Source organism: Lontra canadensis, unplaced genomic scaffold (assembly GCF_010015895.1).
Source record: "Lontra canadensis isolate GAN:19392208 unplaced genomic scaffold, GSC_riverotter_1.0 scaffold61, whole genome shotgun sequence".
In the NCBI taxonomy this organism is placed as follows: domain Eukaryota; kingdom Metazoa; phylum Chordata; class Mammalia; order Carnivora; family Mustelidae; genus Lontra; species Lontra canadensis.
This window is the reverse complement of record NW_022631055.1, coordinates 1,233,160-1,254,298: the sequence shown is the minus strand read 5'-3', so window position 1 is coordinate 1,254,298 and position 21,139 is coordinate 1,233,160. Positions and strand designations below refer to the sequence as shown.

Here is a 21,139-nt window from a genome sequence, read left to right as displayed (position 1 = left end):
CTATAATTTATAAAGTCCTTAGCCCACTACTTGGCACATAGTTAGCATTCAATAAATAGTAGCTATCATGTTTCCTATTATACTTTAGCATTTAGTAACAGTCTTGATCAAATATTTTAATATTATTTTGAAACAAGATATAAAAGTATAATGTAATAAGTGAGATGCTACATGGAAATCTTATTACTATAATATCTTAAAAAATAAAATTTACATGTACTTCTTGGTATAACGAAAGTATCAAACTTAGAAAATGTTTCTAGTTCTAATTCCAAATTTCTACTTTGAACCATAAGCAGAGGATTCAAATTTCTTATGGGCTCCAAAACAACTTAATAAAGCCCTGAATTAAAAATATAAAAAGAATTTGCCTTAAATTTAGGTAACTGTATTTACCTCTCGTAACGTAACCAAAGTTTTTATATCAATAGTTGCTCTTTTCACAAGCTCCTTATTTTCTTTCTCTAATTCTTTCAGACGAATGCAAGATTCTTTATAAATACTGATCTCTTTGAAAAGAGTTTTGTTTTCTTTTTCTAAATTTCCAATTTTCACATTGTTTTCTTCTAATGTGGTATCTTTTATTTCTGCTTGCTGTCGGAGTCTTTTATTTTCCTTCTCCAGTTGTTTCTTATCCTTCTCCAGTTGAGAAGTCTCTTGTTCTAATGATTTATTTTCTTTTTCTAGCTGTTCTAGTCTTTTGCTAGATATTTTTAACTCTTCTAGGTTTTTCTGCAATGTTTGATTTTCCACCTCTAAGTCTTGTAGTTCACTCTCTAACTGTTGAATCTTTTTATTGCTGTTTTCTAGAGCTTTCTGTAGCCTTTGATTTTCTGTATCTAAACCCTGGTAGCTAACTTCTAAGCGTTCTGTCTTCTTGAAAGATGCTTTCATGAGTTCCAAACCCTTCTTAAGTTGCTCTTTTTCACTTTCCAGTTCTTTATTTTCTAGTTGTAGCTGAGCCATTTTCATGCTTGCACACTTCAAAGATTCCACATTCCTTCGCAGTTCTAAGTTTTCCTCATCTAGTTGGGAATTCTCTTTTTCTAGGGATTCTAACTGAAAAGTAAGGTTTTTAAAGCTATCCAGTGTTTTTTTTAACTTTCTGTTTTCTCTTTCTAGCTCTGAATTTTCTTGTTCTAACGCCTCAATTTTTTCACAGGTAATTTTTAAGTTGGTTATCTTTTTCTGTAACAATTCATTTTCTTTCTCAAGATGATGCAACTCATTTTCAAGTTCTTCTGCTCGTTCTCCTTTTTCTTTATAGTGTTCCAATTCTTTTCTAATTTGCCTTTTCTCAAACTCAATCTTGCTTAGCTTGCTACTTGTTTCTTTGATCGATTCATGGAGAATTTTATTTTCTTTTTCAATATCTTTCACCCTTGCTTCAGCACTTATCTGGGAGCGCTGTCTTAAGGAAGACACGGTTTGATTCAGATGTTCATTTTCCTGTTCCAATATTTTAATCTAATTATAAAGAACAAAGGAGAAAATTAAAAACTTAATTGAGCATAAACAAAATATTTTTAATTACAGTTTCTTCTTTCTAAAAAATAACAGGGAAATCAAGACATAAATGGGTGCTAATTTCTATCTTACTTTTAATTCTGACAAATATTTACTGAGAGACCCTTGTGTACATGTACTGCCAGGTCCTTCTTTCCTTAAGGAGTTCATAGTGTAAAGAAATGGTTAGGAGAGATGTATTTAATACTAATCAAAGTGATCTTTGGATTATTCATAGTTACAGTTTTTAAATTCAAATAAGAACACAGGACCTTTTTTTCCAATAAATTTGCAATGCATACACACAGTGGGTTCTTAATGAATATTGCTATATTTATATGTATATATGTGGGTCTGTATTCATTCCCCTAAGAATTCTAATTTGGAAACATCAAAATAACAAAATCCTCTGGTACATCTGAAAACTAATCCATCCAATTTATATCATGGCCTAATTTTGTGGTTCTCAAAAGTCAGTATTAAATAATCCCCTGAGAACCTTGTAAAAATACAGATTCATGCTTAGCTCTAGAATTTTTATTCTGTAGCTCTATAGAGACCTATATTTTTACAGGTAGCCTGAGGACTACACCTGGATAATATTAAAACTAATCATTTTACTTCTAAAAAAGTAACAAACTTTAAAATAGTAGGTTAATCAATATATCCAGTTCTCAGTTTCCTAAAGCATAAAATGAGAAAAACCAATAAACACTTGAAAGCAAATGAGAATGCATCCTAGAGGTACCAACCACATCCCCCTCTTCCTCAGGGTTGGAGTACAACTACATTTCTCCCCAACTCCACTCAGAAACTTTATAATCTTCAGTCCTATTTCACAGACACTTGAAAGCATAGGTATTGCAAAATTTTATACCAGATAATTATTAAGCATATTGACCATTTAAAAAATTCTAAGCTTTCCCTTCAACTTTCCTAAAATACACAGGATAGAAATGAAGTAAATCCATAGTTACTCTAAAATTTAAGCAATTCTAAAATATTTGCCTTTCATGTTATATGAACATTTTGTTTGCCTAAACTTTAAAATAAATTTTGTTAACACACTTCAAAGTATATTGCTTAATAGGAAATTAATGAACCTGTCTCTCTGAATTTTCTCTAAGTGTTTCAATTGTTTTCTCAAGCTGAGCTTTCTCCTTCATTAGATCCTTGCTTAAATTCTGACAATTCTGAAGACTTTGCTTTTCTTGAATAATCTCATTTTCAAGAATTTCAACCTAGAGAAAATTAAATAAAAAAACAACGTATCATTAAGTATTTTATAACAGTGTAAACATGTAAAAACAAAAGATAATTTTCAAAAAAAAACCCAAAAGACAATTTTCAAATAAAAAATTAAATACAGCTTTAACACTCAAACGGTGACATTTAAGTACTGAGTAGAGAAATTCAAGTAATATTTCATGCTTTTAGCATGGAATACTTTTAGCAGCTGTATAAAATATGCAGACGTGACTATCTTTCATAACCTGTACATCTTTGAAGGGTACATTGCTACTTCTTAAAACAAAGATAAATCTAAGTGAATATATGATAATTATGTGCTATATGAAGACTGTACAAGTCTTATTGAAAGGCTCTTTTGGCTTGAGGAGATTTATAAAGTAAAACATTACAGTCAAGTAATTTTTCTGAACAAGAGAATATAAAAGCATGAGTGAAAGATAAATAGTGATTTAAGTTTAATGAGGAAACAGAGATTAGGTTTAAAATAAAAAGGAAAGAGGGAGAAAAAAGGAGAACAATACTAGAGAAAAAAGGGCTGAAATAAACTCCAGCATATGTTTATAGTCTAGGTTTAAATTTATTTTCAATTACACATTTTAAAGATATGATCAGGTATGTGGCTAAAATAAAGATAAAATAGCAAAATACCAGTTTAAATTACGTCAACTTGATTTTACTATTATTATACAACATATTCAAACCAGGTAATAAAAGAAAACAAAGATTTAGCTATATAAAATATTCCACTTCAAGTTTAAATATTAAATCCTTATGTCAATAATGAAGAAGTTTAAGAATTTGAGTAGTCTTACATAAAGCAAGTTGAATTTTCCTATTTTATTATCAATGGAAGATAGCCATATATGGAAGACTACCTTCCAATAATATGTCAAAAGCATAAAGTCACAAATCTTATCCAGTTAATCAATTCAACATAAATATGTTCAGGAAGGTTTTAGTTATTAATTATGAATCCAATTCTCCCATTAAAGACTGAAATATATGGGTAAAAGTTATTTAATTCAACTCATTTTTTGCCTTACATTAATGGAATTCAGGTGAAACAGTTTACCAAAGACGCATTTCATACAATGGATTTATTAAAAAATTGTTAGAATCAATAAAAATTTGTTAGAATTGAAGGCTAACTTTAAAATCAAATTATAATTTCCAGATGCAATTATAATGATAACCAAAATAAAACTGTTCCAGGTTCTAAATAGCCACTCCTACTTTTATATTATATTGATTGTCAAATGCTTATTAAGATTATTTGGTTAATGGATTAAAGATGATGCAAAAAGGTTTTAAAAGAGTAAAAATCTGGCAAGATAATCAAGGGGTCAAATAAATGCAAAATGCAAAATAATATGCATTATCTAAGGCAGTGGTTCTCAATGCATGGTTCCAAAAAACTAGGAAGACCATCACTCAGAAATTTCTTAGAAATGAGAATTCTTCACCCCTACCCTAGCCCAGACCTTCCAAATCAGAAACTCTGGGCATGGGACTCAGCAATCTGTTTTAACAAGTCCTGAAAGTGACTCTGATGCATACTATAGTTCAAAAATCACTGGTCTAAAGGTGTGGGAGATTTTCATAAATGAGTCTAGAAACCCAGAATCTATAAAGAAAAAACTAGACATGGCTGACTAGATATTGAAATAAAAAAGAATACATAAACACATGTATAAGAATATTTATTACAGTATTGTTCACTGTGACCAAGACCTAAAAGCAAAAGTGAAAGCACATACTGGGGAGCAGATGTGATAGGAGATATTCATGATAAAAATATCATGTATGTTGTCATGATACAATTCTATTCATCTATAATATATGTATGTGTGTATGGAGAAAGACGGTAAAAAATAAATTACTTGGTCTGTTGCACAACTGGAATATTTCTGTTGAACCAAAACCTAGTGAAAATTCAGGTTTCATAGTGCCTAAATTGTGGCCCTTAAATACCATTTCCCACTAAAAGAACAAGGGCTTTGTGGAGAAATGGCTATCTCAGATCTGGGGCAGGAAATGTTTAAAAGAAATTTATTATGGCAAAAGCACAGAGGTTTACAATGGGTGCTAAGGTTGTGTCACAGGAATTCAGAAAGTAGCTTAGAGACATAGGATGTAAGAAAAACAAAGGCAGTAGATTGAAACACTTCAAATATGTTTGAATCCCTGAGTTCATGAAGACACTAAAACAAAAAATTCACTCATTAATTATCTCAGGATATGAGAAAATCAATTCATTACCAGGAAACTGGTAAATAAAGGGAAAGAATCAAACATTCATCCTGCTTTTCCCATGAGGGTTCCTCATCAGGATTTTGCAACTTCTGTTGAATTAAGGGATCAAAGCAAACCTTTTCCATGACAACTAACATGACAAAAAGAAAGACAACTAGACATGTACCTCCTGACTGAAACAGACTGCTTATGAATATTTTTTTTTAAGATTTTTATTTATTTATTTATTTATTTATTTATTTATTTGACAGAGAGAGAAATCACAAGTAGGCAGAGAGGAGGCAGAGAGAGAAGGGGAAGCAGGCTCGCCGCTGTGCAGAGAGCCCGATGCGGGGCTCGATCCCAGGACCCTGGGATCATGACCCGAGCCGAAGGCAGAGGCTTTAACCCACTGAGCCACCCAGGCGCCCCTCCTTATGAATATTCTCACTAAAACCTCAATTTGAACCTGATTAAGCCTACAGATAAAATAAGAGCTATTGGGAACAAAAGAACTTGTGAGGTGACATAAAAAGGATGCAGTGAATCTTGCCATTTGCAAAGAAGTGGATGGAACTAGAGGGTATTATGCTGAGTGAAGTAAGTCAATCAGAGAGAGACAATTATCATGATCTCCCTGATATAAGGAATTTGAGAGGGTGGGGGGCTTAGGGAGTAGGGAAAGAAAAAATGAAACAAGATGGGATTGTGAGGGAGACAAACCATAAGAGACTCTTAATCTCACAAAACAAACAGGGTTGTGGTGGGGGGGCGGTGTATGGAGAGGGTGACTAGGTTATGGACACTGGGGAGGGTATGTGCTGTGGTGAGTGCTGTGAAGTGTGTAAGCCTGATGATTCATAGACCCGTACCCCTGGGGCAAATATTATAAGTTAATTTAAAAATTTTTTTTTAAAAAAAGGACATAGTGAGTAAAATCTAGATTGTGGTAAACTAGATTAAACCTGGTTTCTTTAACAGAAAAATACTAGGTATACAGAGTAAACCTTACACTAAAAAAGACAACAGACATCAGTTGAGTGCATAGATCTTATTCTAATTTAGATGTGAACAACATGCAAAAAAAAAAAAAAAGCCAACAGAGTTGGAGAAACTGAAATGCTAACCAAACTCTATTAAAACTTTTTTTAAAGATTTTGTTTGTTTGATAGAGAGAGACACACAGCAAGAGAGGGAACACAAGCAGGGGGAGTGGGAGAGGGAGAAGCAGAATTCCCACTGAGCAGGGAGCCTGATGCTGGGCTCAATCCCAGGACCCTGGGATCATGACCGAATTGAAGGCAGACACTTAACAACTGAGCCACCCAGGCGCCCCTCTATTAAATTTTTAAGTGTGATAATGTCACTGTTCTTGTTTTTTTAAAAAAAATTCTCACTTTTAAGAGATATATAATGAGATACTTATTGGTAAAATGATATCATGTTGAGGATTTACTTCAAAATCATCTAGTGGCTGTGGGGAGAGAAAAAAGGGTAGAAATAAGACTGGTTACAAGTTAATAATTGTTGAAGCTGTATGAATACAGAAGTTCATTTGTGCCTGAAAATGTCAGTAAGTTAAAATAATGAGAGTACATTAAAAACTGGAAAATAAATGTTCAACCACAGGGCTATTTATACTTTTACATATATTCTTTAACTTACATTAAACATTAGTTTTTATTTACCTTTTTACTTAGTCTTTGATTTTCTTTTTCAATTTTCAGGATTTTGGAAGTGTTGCCTTCTGCAGAATCCATAGTACTCCGAAGTTCTTCTAAGGTTTTTGTAAGACTCTGGTTTTCCATCTCCAATTTCAATAACCTGCTTGATGTTAACTCATTCACCTCATGACCCAAGGATTTTTGTGGTGCTATAATAATGAAGAATACCGTCACTAATAAAAGTATATATACTCATTATTATTTAAAATGAGTGTAAAAGTACTACATCAGCTGGTCTTTAATTTTATAAAAAATTTATAGTTATACAAGATAGACAAATGGGAAAAAAACAGAAAAAAGATAGGTAAATCTTGAATTTTTAATGCATCCATAAGCATTCTAGAGAAAAAAATATAAAAATTTAGACTGAACAGACTACAGAGTTTCAGTTCTAGTTTCATGAGAAATTTGGCAATGTTCAAGCCACTTTAATCTCAGGGAATCTTAGGTTACTTGTACAAAATATAGTTATTGCTCTGTGTATCTCACAGAGCTATCATGTGATTCACATAGGTATAAAGCATATCCTATGCCACATCTTCAAAAATTAAAGGAAGACAGTCTAAGGGGAAAAAAAAGTCCCTATTTCCTAATCCTGACTCTAAGAAGGGAAAGACAGTATACACTGATCACGTTGAAAAAGTCTTTCTCTAAATAAAGAATTGCTACTAAACTTGAGTATAAAGAGCAACATGTATACCATTTTGTCAAAAAATTATATTTCTAAGTAGATTTTGGCATAATTACATTTTTTTAAAGTAAGAAAACTAGTTCTATATATAATGCAAACCAAAAATAATTATTTTTAATAACCTTAAAGCAGATTAATTAAATATCTTGGATGATATAAAAATTAGGATTTAAAGTGAAATATGTGAAAGTGAAATATGATACCTAGATTCATTTTGAAATCTTAGATTTCAGTAAGAGAAATGGAGAAGTACAGGAAGGTACTCTAGGTCTATCTTTGTGTACGTTTGAAATTCTCTATCATTAAGGAGAGAAACACACAAACATACACACACATACACAAAACAACATATTCCCCAACAAGCATACAAGCATACATTCTTTTCAAAATTACGTATGGTAAAATGTCCCCCAGACTGTAAGTAAAGAAAGCGTCAATTCTTATTTCTAGTTTTTATTCTAGTTAGCATATTCTTCTTCTTTTTTTTTTTTTTTAAGATAAACTTATCTATTTGACACAGAGAGAGTGAGAGACAGAGCACAAGTAGTGGGAGCAGCAGGCAGGCAGGCAGAAGGAGAGGGAGAAGCAGGCTTCCCCCTGAGCAAGGAGCCTGACGTGGGACTCGATCCCAGGACCCAGGGATCATGACCTGAGCCAAAGGCAGCTGCTTAACTGACTGAGCCACCCAGGTGCCCCAGCATATTATTCTTTAACTGAAAGCTGGTCCAACTGATAGTCACTGACTTTTTAAATTCCATTAGTTGTCCAAGTCTTACAATAAAACTTTACGTCATGACCGGTAGAAATGCATTTCAATTAAACAAGATTAGACTATAATACTCAATACACCTTAGTAATACTTTCAATAACATGTGTTTCAAAGATGCTTCAGGTCAGACTATAAAGAATTAAAAAGGATGCTTACAACACAATTTTTAAAAGTAATCTCTATGTGCAACATGGGGTTTGAACCAAAGAACCCGAGAGCTGCATGTTCTACTGACTGAGCTAGCCAGGTACCCCCTCACAACATATTTTTAATAACATAGGAGGCTTCCTACATTATAATCTCTGGTGAAAATAAAAGAACCTGCATTGTATATACACATTGATCTGATGGTCTAAAATGTCTATTTGTGTGTAGAAACATATTGCAAGCAAATTTTTTGAAATGTCAAAAATGACTGCAGAATTTAGTGATTTTCATTTCTTCCTTTATATTTTTCCACATTTTACAAATTTTCTAAAAAGCAATTCCCCTGAATAGTTAAACAACAACATGCCACACTGAAACAAGTATTCAGGGCTATGATCCTAATATGAATTGCAAGACAACTGTGATGATGATGATAACAAAAATAATAACAACAAACATTCAAAAGGCCTATCATTTACCGGTACCCTACTAATGGCTTCATAAGTAGTAATGAATTCAATCCTGCAATATTCCTACAAGGCACGTACTATTATTGTTCCCACATAACAGATGAAGAAACTCTTAATTGTCTAACTTTAACTAGTAGTAGAAAACATTTAAGTATGAATTATTCCTTTATAACTCAATTCACAAAAATAATAGAGTAAAAAGATTCCACGAGTACTTTAAGCAACACATCTCAGCAAGTTCACTGGCCCAATATCATCACTTACTGTATAATGAATTTACATGGAATCCCAGAATTTGGAAGCAGGTTTTCATGTGTAAAATTAGGAAAAACCTAATGGTAGTAAATAGGATGAACCATCTGTATAAGTAATTATCCTGTAAGCATCAGACTCTAAGTTCTCTCAGACCTATGTCTACCTTACCACCATATCCCCAGGGCCCGGTATAATATCTTATACATGATAGATGCTTAATATCTGGAAGGAAGGAAAGCAGGTGAAATAATCTAACACTGGGTAACTGAGGAATTATGGAATTAATCTAATTCAAATAAATGCAGCATGGGCATAATTTCAATAAAGTAAATCAGTATTAGCATACTCAAAGCTATAACTCAAACAAGGAAAAAAGCCAAAAGTTATAAATTTATCTGGATTCCTTTCATTATCTCTAGGGTAAAATTGGGCTGGACTGGTTGGTAGGTATAGTGTTAAAATGGAATACATATATTGATGAAAGCAGCCCTTAAGATCCTTAACTTGCTTTACACTGGCTACATACTCACCTAAGAATCTTCCCACTGTGTTTTGACTTCCTATTTAAGTTTGCCTATAGTTAAAGACAGGTTGACCACCTAATATGACTTTTCTATTCTATTGAGTAGATGGCTTTCCTAAAATAAATTAATAAACTGGTATCCCATCTTCCTGTGATACTAATATGAAACAGTGCCTAAATGATCAAATCTGTTACTGCGCTCATAAAGTTGAGTTGTAAGATGTGCAAAGATAAGGACCAGACCCAGGAACATGGACCTGTGAAATCGTACTTATTAGGGAGACATCTGGCCTCCTAGATATGTCCAGCAAGGGAAAATAAGGAATTGTAAAAAAACACCAAAAAATGTAAGAATAAATACAACTTTACATATTCATTTATCCATTTAAATAAAAAAATATTGGGAATACCTTCAGAAAGCTCGCTAGTTCTGGATATTTGTTCCAACTCCCAGCCAAGATGTAATGATTCATCCATACTTTGTTTCTGTGCCATTTCCAAGGTCATATTTTCTTCCATTAATTCTTCAATCTTTTTTCTATCCATATCACGTTCCTTTTTTATTGTCAGGGAGTAGGAAAAGAAATGAAAGCTCACCAACAGTGCAATTTCAAGCTAAATACTCTATTACTTAAAAACTTTTATCAGAAACTGAATGAGGATAAATTTTAAGTTCCTTAAAATTTTCAGTTTGAAGATGATAATCAGTTATAATTATTCATACTGATCATTATATTGATCTGTTTTTTTAAATATTTTTTAACCTTTTTTTAAACATTTTATTTTTAAGTAATCTCTATATCCAATATGGGGTTCAACTCACAACCCCAAGATCAAGAGTCACTGACTGAGCCTGCCAGGGACCCCTGTCTGATATCCTTTTAAAGTGATCCTTGGGGACACTGAAAACTATTCTTCACATATTTCATTATATATAGCAAATGATTTCTGACTCAATATTAAATTTCAGCAAAGTTTTTTTTAATTTTTAAAAAAGATTTTATTTATATTAGAGACAGAAGAAAAGACAGAGACAGCAGGAGCGGGAAGAGGCCAGAGGGAGAGGGAGATGGAGAAAGATACTCTCTGCTAAGTAAGAAGCCTCATGTGGGGCTCAATCCCAGGACCCGGGGAGCATGGCCTTAACCAAATGAGCCATCTAGGCACCACCCCTAGCAAGAGTTTTATTTCTATATTTTATTTTATTAATTTTCTTAAGATTTTGTCAGAGAGAGAGAGAGAAAACGAGCACAAGCAGAGGGAGCAGTAGGCAGAGGGAAAAGCAGGCTCCCAGCCAACCAAGGAGCCCCATCCCAGGACCCTGGGATCATGACCTGAGCCAAAACCAGATGCTTAACCAACTGAGCCACCCAGGCATCCCTATTTCTATATTTTAAAGGCATATTTACACAAGGCATATTTACACAATAGCTTATTAGGTTTTTTTTCAAAACAGAAGACAAAATTAATAATTAACACCACTCTGTAACAAAAGCAGAAATTTGTACCACTCCTGTTTTTATAAAGAATTGGAAGCATCTAATTTATTTAGCCATCTCTTATCTGTTAAGGCCACAGGAACTAGTCATTATGGGGAAATCAGATGAATCTGACAGATTTCCTAAGAAACTGCAACTGTTCAATCTTACATTACTTACCATCTCCATATCATGTAGTTTAGCCTTTAGTTGTAAATTCTCTTTTTCTAATTCATGTAATTTATCAGAACGAGCTCTAGTTCCTTCTAATTGATCTTCCAACATGGTTTTTGTTTCTAATAAAACTTGATTGTCTTCTTTTAATTCCTATAAAAATTTCAAATAGGCTTTATCAGAAATATGCTTACATCTGTTAATTTTTCAAAGCTCTGAAACAAAAAAATCTTTATTGTAAAATAAGACATTAAGCTGTCTTTATCAAAAGTTCTTTATGCAAGAGTAAAAGCTACTGAATAAGAGATGCAGTTATGTTTTCCTGGTTTCATTTTTTTCCCTCAGAATTTAACCTATATTATGCAAACATGATACTCAGTACTTACGTGAGGATGAGTAACACTAATATAATTTTACATAAAATTGTCAGGGTATACTTAAATTTCTTAGTCACAAGGATAAGGAACTAAGTATAAGTAGTTTTTCTCATATTTAAGACACAAATCTCCATAGAATCCAGGCTAATTCTTTTTTTTTTTTTGCTGAAATAGATTTAAAGATTTCTCTCTAAACTATAACTTGAAACTGAAACATTGGGTTTTTGAGTAAAATACCAATATTTGAGCTAAGACTCACATAGGTCATAAACTAAGGCTCCTATCAATAAACATTTTATATCAGCATCTTGAGAAAATGCTAAAAATCCATACATATGTTTTGAAGACATGTGCTCACAAATCTGTCTTCCTAAACTACATTTTTGTGTTTATAAACTAAAGTCAAAAGAAAGTATATTAAAATAGTGGCATTTATAAGGATCTCTTAACAGTGCCATGCATATACATAAGCACCTTGTCTTTGGTATCTACTAGGTCTATTTTCTGGTAACTTTTAGGCTAACATATTCTAACTACTTTCTCTTATAATGTTTTCACTTCTTCATTTTGCATACTCCTTCCTTCTTATCACCATACTAAAACTGATAAAACTCTCTGCTTGGAGAAATGAAAAAATTAACTGAGAAAGAAAAACAGAATGTAGAAGCAAGGATCACCAAATTCTTGAGGTCATACTGAACTTCTTCTAACACTGAACTGCAACCATTAAGTAAGAAAAGTTGTCTTTTCTAAATACACACACAGACACACACTAGAAGGGGAGAGGGAGAGAGAGTGCCTTCTTAATCCTAGTTTAGTATTCTGAGTTGACCAATAATCAGAAACATGCTTTGCTTTCACTTCTAGAAACAAGTTTGAAATCAGTAGAAGTATATATTTTGACAATGAGGGAAGGACTTCAAGTCGTCCTTACCTATAGAGCTAAATAGAAGAATAAAAGCCCTCCAAACAGTTCAATAAAATTAATAATATCCATAGATCCCTTTTTACAAATAAAGGCAATATGCTGATCTACCATAAAATAAGCAGCTAAAGTATTTATAATTTGTTCAACATTTCGAAAGTTCCTTAAGTTTATTATGTGCATTTTGAAAAACCTAACTTTTAAACAAAATAATTGTGAATAGCTTAAATTATGCAACATACCTCGACTCTTGCCTTATAAAATTCAATATCATGTAGTCTTTCTTTATATCTGCTGACTTCACTTTCGAGTTTATCCACTCTGATTGCTTTTTCTCGAAGTGCATCTAATTCATCTCGGTACATTCTAGCAGAACGAGCATCCGAAAGCAAATTCATGTTCTAAATATAAACAAATATTAGTATTTTCAATATTATTTTCTATTTTCAAATAGATAATCTCTGGTTGCACAACTCAATGAATTTTCTAAAAAAACCCCAATGAATTATATCCTTTACAAGTGTGAATTTCACAGTATGTAAACTATACCTCAGTTAAGCTGTTTTTTAAGATGGAGATATATAAGGAAGTTACTGATGGCTAGTACTGACAACTGCTACACCTCGGCCAGGGACTGTACTGCCACCCTTGGCAATTTTGCCAAAGCAACTTCTGAGGCCATTTCCTAAACCTACAGTTATCTCACTCCTGACCTCTAGGAAGAGACTGTGTTCACCAAGTCTCCCTTATCAGGAATTCACTGACCATTCTGTAAAGACCCACACCAGAGTCTCCAGGCAGAGAACCCAGGCTCCAGCTGTGTGGCTACCACATATGAAAAACATTAAGTGGATAAAAACCTGTTAAAAAAAAAATAAAAAAATAAAATGGGGAGATATATGAAGCCTTTAAAAAATCAAGAATGGAAATTATTTTAAAATGTGTTTATATGCAAATACAAACATGCTTACATACAAATTTTTAAATAATGATAACTACTTAAGGAATGTAAAAACTGCTCAGCATATTTTAAAATAAGTTAACCTTTAGTTAACATAACCATTTGGAATTAAAGGTGCAAAAGTTAACTTTAAAATACAGGAGAGTGAAAACACAGAAGAGGCAAACTGTATCACTAAAGTTGATCATTAGTTGCTTTAGAGAAATTATGTTTCTATCCAAACGTGCTGTAACATACAAAAATCCTACTGGGTTTTTCTAAACTCCCAAGTGAATATTAGTGGCATGTGATTAGTGTTTAATAACATTTTAGACAGATATAAAAAATTCAATCTTTAAAAGCTCTCTCGTAATCCTTTAGGAATTTTTAGAACAAATCCTTTTTTTTAGAACAATCCTTTAGAACAAGTTATCAAAGCATGACCCAGGGACATCTGTGGGTCCCTCAAACCCTTTCAAGGAGTTCATGAGGTCAAAAACATTTTCATAATAACACGAAAACATTTTTTTTTTCATTCTCATTTCTCATGAGGGCACAATGGAGTTTTCTAGAGGCTACACGGCATATGATATCTTAATAGACTGAATGCAGAAACAGATATGAGAATTTAGTAGTCTTTAATTAAGACAGGCATTAAAGACATTCGCAAAATGATTTAAAAAAAAGAGACTTGCAAAAATGCAGAAGAGTAGCATTGTTCTAATTTGTTTTTGGAAAATAATAGTTATAAGCATACCATTTTTATGTTAACGTGGAATAGGTTGAATATTATTTTTAAATAAATATTTTCTTAAATTCTAAGTTTTAAAGTACAGAAAATACCAGTAGATATAAACCTCATTAATTTTTAATAGTAGAAAAGAGCCTTGAGACAAAAAAAGATTGAAACTACTGTTTTACAGGGAGCACATATACAAAAAACCATGCTTCCAAGGAAGAGCAGAATAGCAGTCACAGCATATCTAGAAATGAAGATTATGATTCCCAGTCTCATTCATCTGAAAAGGTCCCAGTTTAGGATTCTGCAAGTGGAGTATTCCCTGAATTTAAAATAACAAGTTAGGGAAAGTAAGGAGAAGAAATAATTGTCTAGCCTTACCACAATCCTTACCATTTATGGGTAAAAGAAGACTTCATGCCTATCTCCAAATAAAAATGAAACATTACAAACATTAAAAGAAGTGAATTCTTAAAGAGTCTTGGTTCAAGATTAAAAAAAAAAACAAACACAAAATTTTAATAAAATAAAAGTAACTCTTAAAAGGTAAAAAGTCTTGATCTTACTTAAAAGGTAAAGAGTAAAAAATTAAGAAGCATTCTGTCATCTGTAAGTTAACATAGTGCACTCTCAGAGACTAGAGACTTAGGGAGATACACATTAAGCACCACACTTCACAGTAGAGGTGTTCCAGTTTCCCAGCCATGGAAGCCAAATATACAAAAAGAGAAACTTGCAACTACCCCAGTCCTAAGAGATTCCTTTGAATTCTAGGAAACTCAAAGAAAAGTATGAATTCTAGGAAAGTATGAATAGCACTGATATAGAAAATGTAAAGTCCAAAGACTTTGATTTCCTGGGCTCTGGCATTTTTGAACAGAAAAACACTGAAAAAGTAATTTTTAAGCCCCAATAACATCATAAAACATTAAGGCAGAGGTTATAAATTTTAAGCAGAAAAATAATTTCCAATTACTTACTGGCCCCATATAATAAAAGTTTCAGGTACAAACCTCCTGTTGGAGCCTTTTTAGTTCTATTTCCATTTGCTCAAGTTCTTGTTTACAGTCCAACAACTGTTCAGTCTTTTCCTCCCTTAAATGAAAAATTTTAAAATAATCAGTTTATTGTTTTTGAAAACCATGATCATCTGCTTTAATCAAATGTATTATCATTACTGAATATCTAGTTGAAAATCCTATTAGCCATCCACTAATCCAGGGGGAAAAGACAAAGAAATGGATATTAGTAATGTGTGTGATTACATGACATCAATCAGATCCCCCCTTAAAATTCCCCAAAGGCTAATAACCTCAATGACCGACACCCTCTAACTTCTCTTTCTCTCTCTTCATTTTTCTTGCCATCCCCTATTCTCACTCTCCTTTTTGTCTTTCTCCCTCTCAAAGACAAGTACACTGTAAGAGTTTTTAAGCAAGGCACTAGGATCTGGATCTGAATCTTAAAAGATCTCCAACTATTTTCAACATCTACAATGGTCTAAAGGAAAGTATATACAGCTATACAGATACATAAAATACATCCCTATTGGTTTCCTCCCAGTAATCTATAAACATCTTCTATTTTCTCCTATTCTTTTTCTTCTTCTTACACTCACTGCTTTACTTCTCCCATTTTCTAACGCCCTTTCAGAGTCAAGCTGCTCAAACTCAAGTTTCCATTCACTAACTCTACTTTTCCACCTTCTGTTCTTTAATAAAAAAATGGTAAATGTTCATTGTATAAAGCAATCCACTGCTGACATCTCATCATACCTATACTTTTTTTTGAGAACCATAATTTTTAATGAAGAAATAGTCCCTTTCTGAATTCCACTTTTCACTGTAATGAATAATGTTTTGGTAAATAAACCTCAGTATACATAAAACACTGTATGTCTAGGGGCACTTGGCTGGCTGAGTTGAAAGAGCTTGTGATGCTTGAACTCAGGGTCATCCTGAGTTCAAGCTCCATGTTGGATGTACTTTACTTAAAAAAACAAAACAATGCACCCACCCACCCCCCAAAACCTTGTATGTTTCAGGCCAGATTTATAAAAGTACATTACATGTTTAAAGGTTCTTGATATATACCATCAAGCAGCCTCCAGAAAGGTCATTACCAATTTATAATGCAATCAGCATGGATAAAAGTGCCTATATGAAAAGCAATTTAATAACTGAAAAATTCTGTGTTACTATTCTAATTTGCATTGGTTTGAATACTAAGACAACCTGGAAGAAATGGGTAAATTCCTAGAAATATATAAACTACCAAAACTGAAACAGGAAGAAACAGAAAACTTGAACAGACTGATAACCAGCAAAGAAGCTGAATCAGTAATCCTAAAACTCCCAAAAATACAGAAGTCCAGGGCTAGATGGCTTCATAGGCAAATCTACCAAACATTGACAGAAAACGAGTTAATACCCATTCTTCTCAAACTATTCCAAAAAAACAGAAAAGGAAGGAAAACTTCCAAATTCATTCCATGACCAACACTGGGTGTTGCATGTAAGTGATCAATCAATAAATTCTACTCCTGAAACCAATATTACACTTCATGTTAACTAACTAGAATTTAAATAAAAATTTGAAAAGAAAAAAAACCACATTTCAAATTATATTTTTACCCTGCATGTTAATAAACTAAGAACAATTATAATTATATAATATATATAATGTATATTATAATGTACAACCTATAAGTATGCTATTAATTAACCTACATGATCTCATTACAATTATTTATTTCCATTAGGTATAAGGCAACCTGAACTACTTTTAACCACCATAATTTCTATACTTCATTATTTTGTAAAGATCTGTCCCAACAAAAAGACTTAGAGCAAATGTTAATAAAAGAAATCTGTGAAGAAACACATTTTCAAAGGACAAAAAGATGGTATTTGATGAAATGTTATTGGGAATACTTGCTATATCTGGCATATTAATTTATTCATTAATAATATTCATTTACATTTTTCCAGTCAGCATATGAGAAACCAAATTTTATCAATCTAAGTTGTTTGGGATTTTAATACACTCTATGGCCAAGTAAATTTCATTTAAAAATCAAATTCTAATATAGTGCAAAATGTTAAATGAATTCACAACCATCATTACAGTTCTAATTGCATGCTTTATCTAAAGACTGGAGAAGATTGTGCTAAATTATATGGCACGAACTAGTGTTCACTGTTTAGGCTATCCATTAACTGCCAGTCAAACTAATAACAGCAATCTCTTCTCTAATTTTCCTGGTGCAGCTGTTTATAGAATATCCTGGGCGTGTTCACTTCAATAGATCCATAATAGTGCAGACATCCACAATGAAAGCTGTATTTTTTTGTTTTCAAATTTTCCTATAGACTGTATATTTTTTCTACCTTGCATATTCAATCACTTTCTTAAACTAACTGCTTTTAATAATCAGTAAATAAACTTAAGTGTTATATTGTGGCTTAAATTTTAAATCTATACTCTGAAGCCCAAATTCCAGGAAAACAAACCAAAAAGAAAAAAATAATAAAAGAAAAAAGCTATAAACATAAAAAATCCTTTGTTCTTTTTAAAGTACAAAATAAAAAATCTCCAGCAGAGACTGGCTCTATCTTTACATGTGATTCACCAAGGAATGCTCATGTGACATTTACACTGATTTTTCTCAAATGATCTTTGAAAGTTAAATAAATATAATTTCATCAGCACTAACCAATCTGACTATTTACCATGTCTAAGTACATGACTCAGGCATTTCAATTACCCAACACAGACGATACAAAACAAAATTATTTTTTATAATACTGTATGCCAACAATTCAGTCTTTTATAACATTAATTTTTAAAGAGCTAAACTTGTTGACTGAATCAGTAGTTGCCCTTTTTGGAATCCAGTTTTGATTTGAAATCCAGTTTTGGATTTCAAAGAATATAAAATTTTAAAAAATTAAGGAGACCCCAATTTGTCAAGGAAGAACAGTATTTTAAAAGAGAAAGATCATTGTAATATAAGAAAGGCAGGAAGAACATAAATTCAGAATGAAGGAGAATCTGTAAATTGGTAAGATTTAGGATTAGGAAAACTTCATGCCGGTCTCCCTATTTTTCTCATTTTGACAAATACTAGTGAAAACTCTGACACAAGCTAGCAGTTGGAACAATTCATCTATATTCCATAAGCTGAAAAAACATTTTTAGGTCACCTTTGTGACCATGTAAATTCAAGAAGCCTTGAAAAGGACCAACTTACAATTCCTGCCTAAGCCTTCTTATCTTTGCCTTAGCATCTGCCAGTTCCACTGACAGATGTTGTCGACTTTCCGTTCGCTTCATGCCTGGAGAACCACCGGGTGACTGTGCAGTTGAAGAGGCATGGGGTAAAAAATGAAGACCATCCCGTTCTTCAGAGAGTTCTATGATAGTCTAAAGAAATACAGAAACAAACACAGAATCACTGTTAGTATTCTACATATTAGAGAACTAAACACATCAACACTATTCACTAAGTCTAAGTATTATCCTATAATATCAAAAACAATTCATTGGGCAAAAATATCTTAACTTTGTGATAGCTCTCTTTTTAAAAAATTTCATGCAGGAGCGTCTGGGTGGCTCAGTCATTAAGCATGTGCCTTGAGCTCAGGTCATGATCCCAGGATCCTGGAATCGAGCTCCACATTGGGCTCCCAGCTCAGTGGGAAGCCTGCTTCTCCCCCTCCCCCTCTGTCCTCCCCTTGCTTGTGCTCTCGCCCTGTCACATAAATAAAATCTTTAAAAAAAAAAGTTTCATGCAACAGTTCATGGATTAGCTATTTACTAGACAACATTAGAGTAAGATTTAATACTTATTTTTCCTTCCTAACTTTTTAATAAAGGAAATCAATTGTGATAAAACAACCACACTAGACAGACACTGTTTAAAAGTCTTAAAAGACCTGTTGACATAGAAAAGAAATCAACCCAAGAGGAGTTTGTCTACAACTGTGCTGTCCAATATGGTAGGCAGTAGCACAAGTGGCTATTTAATTACAAATTTTTTTAAAGATTTTATTTATTTATTTATTTATTTATTTATTTGTCTCAGAGAGTGAGCATATGCACAAGCAGGGGAAATGGCAGGCAGGACAAGCGGGCTCCCTGCTGAGCAAGGAGTCCCATGAGGGACTTGATCCCAGCACTCTGGGATCAGGACCTGAGCCAAAGGCAGATGCCCAACCAACAAAGGCACCCAGGTGTCCCTCTAATTACAAATTTAAAAGGTTAAAAATAGAGTTCCTCACTCGCACTAGCCACATTTTAAGTTTGTAACAGCTACATGTAGCTAGTGGTTTGTTACTGTATTAGAGCGCGTAAAAATATAATCTTGCCACAGTTGCAGAATTCTACAACATTGCTCTAGAATTGTAGACAGGGATCACAGAGGGACCTAAGAGAACCTCAGAGGTTTAGTTCAAACTCTTCATTCCACAGGTAATGTAACTGAGCACAGAGACTAATTTGTCCATGATCACGAAACTCCTAGTAGCAGTGCCAAGACTCCAGGGCCAGTTTCTTGAGTCCATATCCTATGTTCTCTTTCTTGCAATACTAGTTGTAATCTTCATCCCATCTCAACATTTCCTTTATTCCTTTCTCTAGTCTTTCCATGGGACACAAATCTCATTCTACTTTCCCTTGTTCTGAACTTTAAGGGCCATTTAACTTATATTTACCTCACTCAATCATATTCCTCCATTCCTCCAATTTTTCTCTTATTGGAAAATTCTCTTATTCTAAACCAGTTTCTCAGCTTTTGTTTCAAACTTCTCAGGCAAACAGAAATTGTCTTGAATAGTAATTCCAGCTGTCTTACTCCAGGTAGAAGAGGTAGGGTAACCACCTCAGGACCATGAAATCACCATTTTTGCTTTCTTATCACAAAGTCTTACAATGCCCTCACTAAATCATTACTTTTATCCTTCTTCTTCTTTTTTTAAACCACCCATCAGAATTCATTTCTTCATCCTTGGCATATATTTCAGCACCAAATCAAGGTCTGCTCAACTACTGCTTTCACAAATTCCAGTATCCCTTCTGACAATCTATAGAACGTGACTTCTCAGTCCCATTTCTGTTTAAAACTCTACATCTACTCCTTATTCAATACATACAGACTTCTCCAATGAAGGAACCATTTCTCTCTTGTGCCATGCCTCCTTTATTAGCATTACTCCCATGGCACCATACCTACACCTGAACCTTTCTGCACAGATTATTTCTGGCTACTCTAGTAGAGTTCTTACTCAGCTTGAAACAACAGTTTTGTGCTTAACTGTCATCCTTACTTTCTTATGTAACACTACCATGCCAGTCTTTGACTACAGCCCACTCTTTAGGAAAAATTAAAAGGGAATGAATATTTACAGAACTCCAGACAGGGGATTTTCCAACAAGATCTTATCCAATACTATAATCTCTAATAGAGGTATTATGTCTACTATAAAACAATAAGGAAACTGAGACTCATATAGATTAACTTAACAAAGTCACACTTTTAATGACAGGTAAAACAGTAATTCAAATTCAAGTTTGTCTCAAAACATTATGTCATTTTCCTTACCTACCCTCATTTTTTTAATTCCTTCTCTATGGTGATAAAGAACTCTAAAAGGAAAACAAACAAACTTACACAGTCCTACAACACAACTTGCCATCTATTTTCAGTTAAGCTCTTTTCAATGCCCATCAATTCTTTAGTTAAAATCTTGCTGATTTCCTGCCAAATTTCTCTACAATGATTTTTTGCAAACACATTTCTTTTCCCTACTTAAGCCTCCACATGTAAACTGCTATAATCTCTTCTACTGAATGACCTCTCCTCCAACTTGTCAAAGAAACAAAACCACCTGAGATTAAATCCTCTATTTTTAAACATTTTTTTCCCCAATACATATTCC

At 33.1% G+C, this 21,139-nt stretch overlaps 1 protein-coding gene across 8 annotated transcripts in view; it reads right to left on the bottom strand.

Moving 5' to 3' along the window:
• The window catches only part of CCDC88A (coiled-coil domain containing 88A), a 121,776-nt gene that overhangs the window by 42,575 nt on the left and 58,062 nt on the right, over window positions 1-21,139 (bottom strand). For all 8 annotated transcript variants that reach the window (XM_032877741.1, XM_032877743.1, XM_032877742.1 and 5 more), the window contains exons 8-15: window positions 18,454-18,626; window positions 15,215-15,296; window positions 12,765-12,923; window positions 11,227-11,373; window positions 9,979-10,123; window positions 6,678-6,862; window positions 2,610-2,747; window positions 397-1,467 (exon numbers count right to left, since the gene is read on the bottom strand). In XM_032877741.1, coding sequence (XP_032733632.1) covers window positions 397-1,467; window positions 2,610-2,747; window positions 6,678-6,862; window positions 9,979-10,123; window positions 11,227-11,373; window positions 12,765-12,923; window positions 15,215-15,296; window positions 18,454-18,626 — 2,100 coding nt within the window. The remainder of the gene's footprint in view (window positions 1-396; window positions 1,468-2,609; window positions 2,748-6,677; window positions 6,863-9,978; window positions 10,124-11,226; window positions 11,374-12,764; window positions 12,924-15,214; window positions 15,297-18,453; window positions 18,627-21,139) is intronic.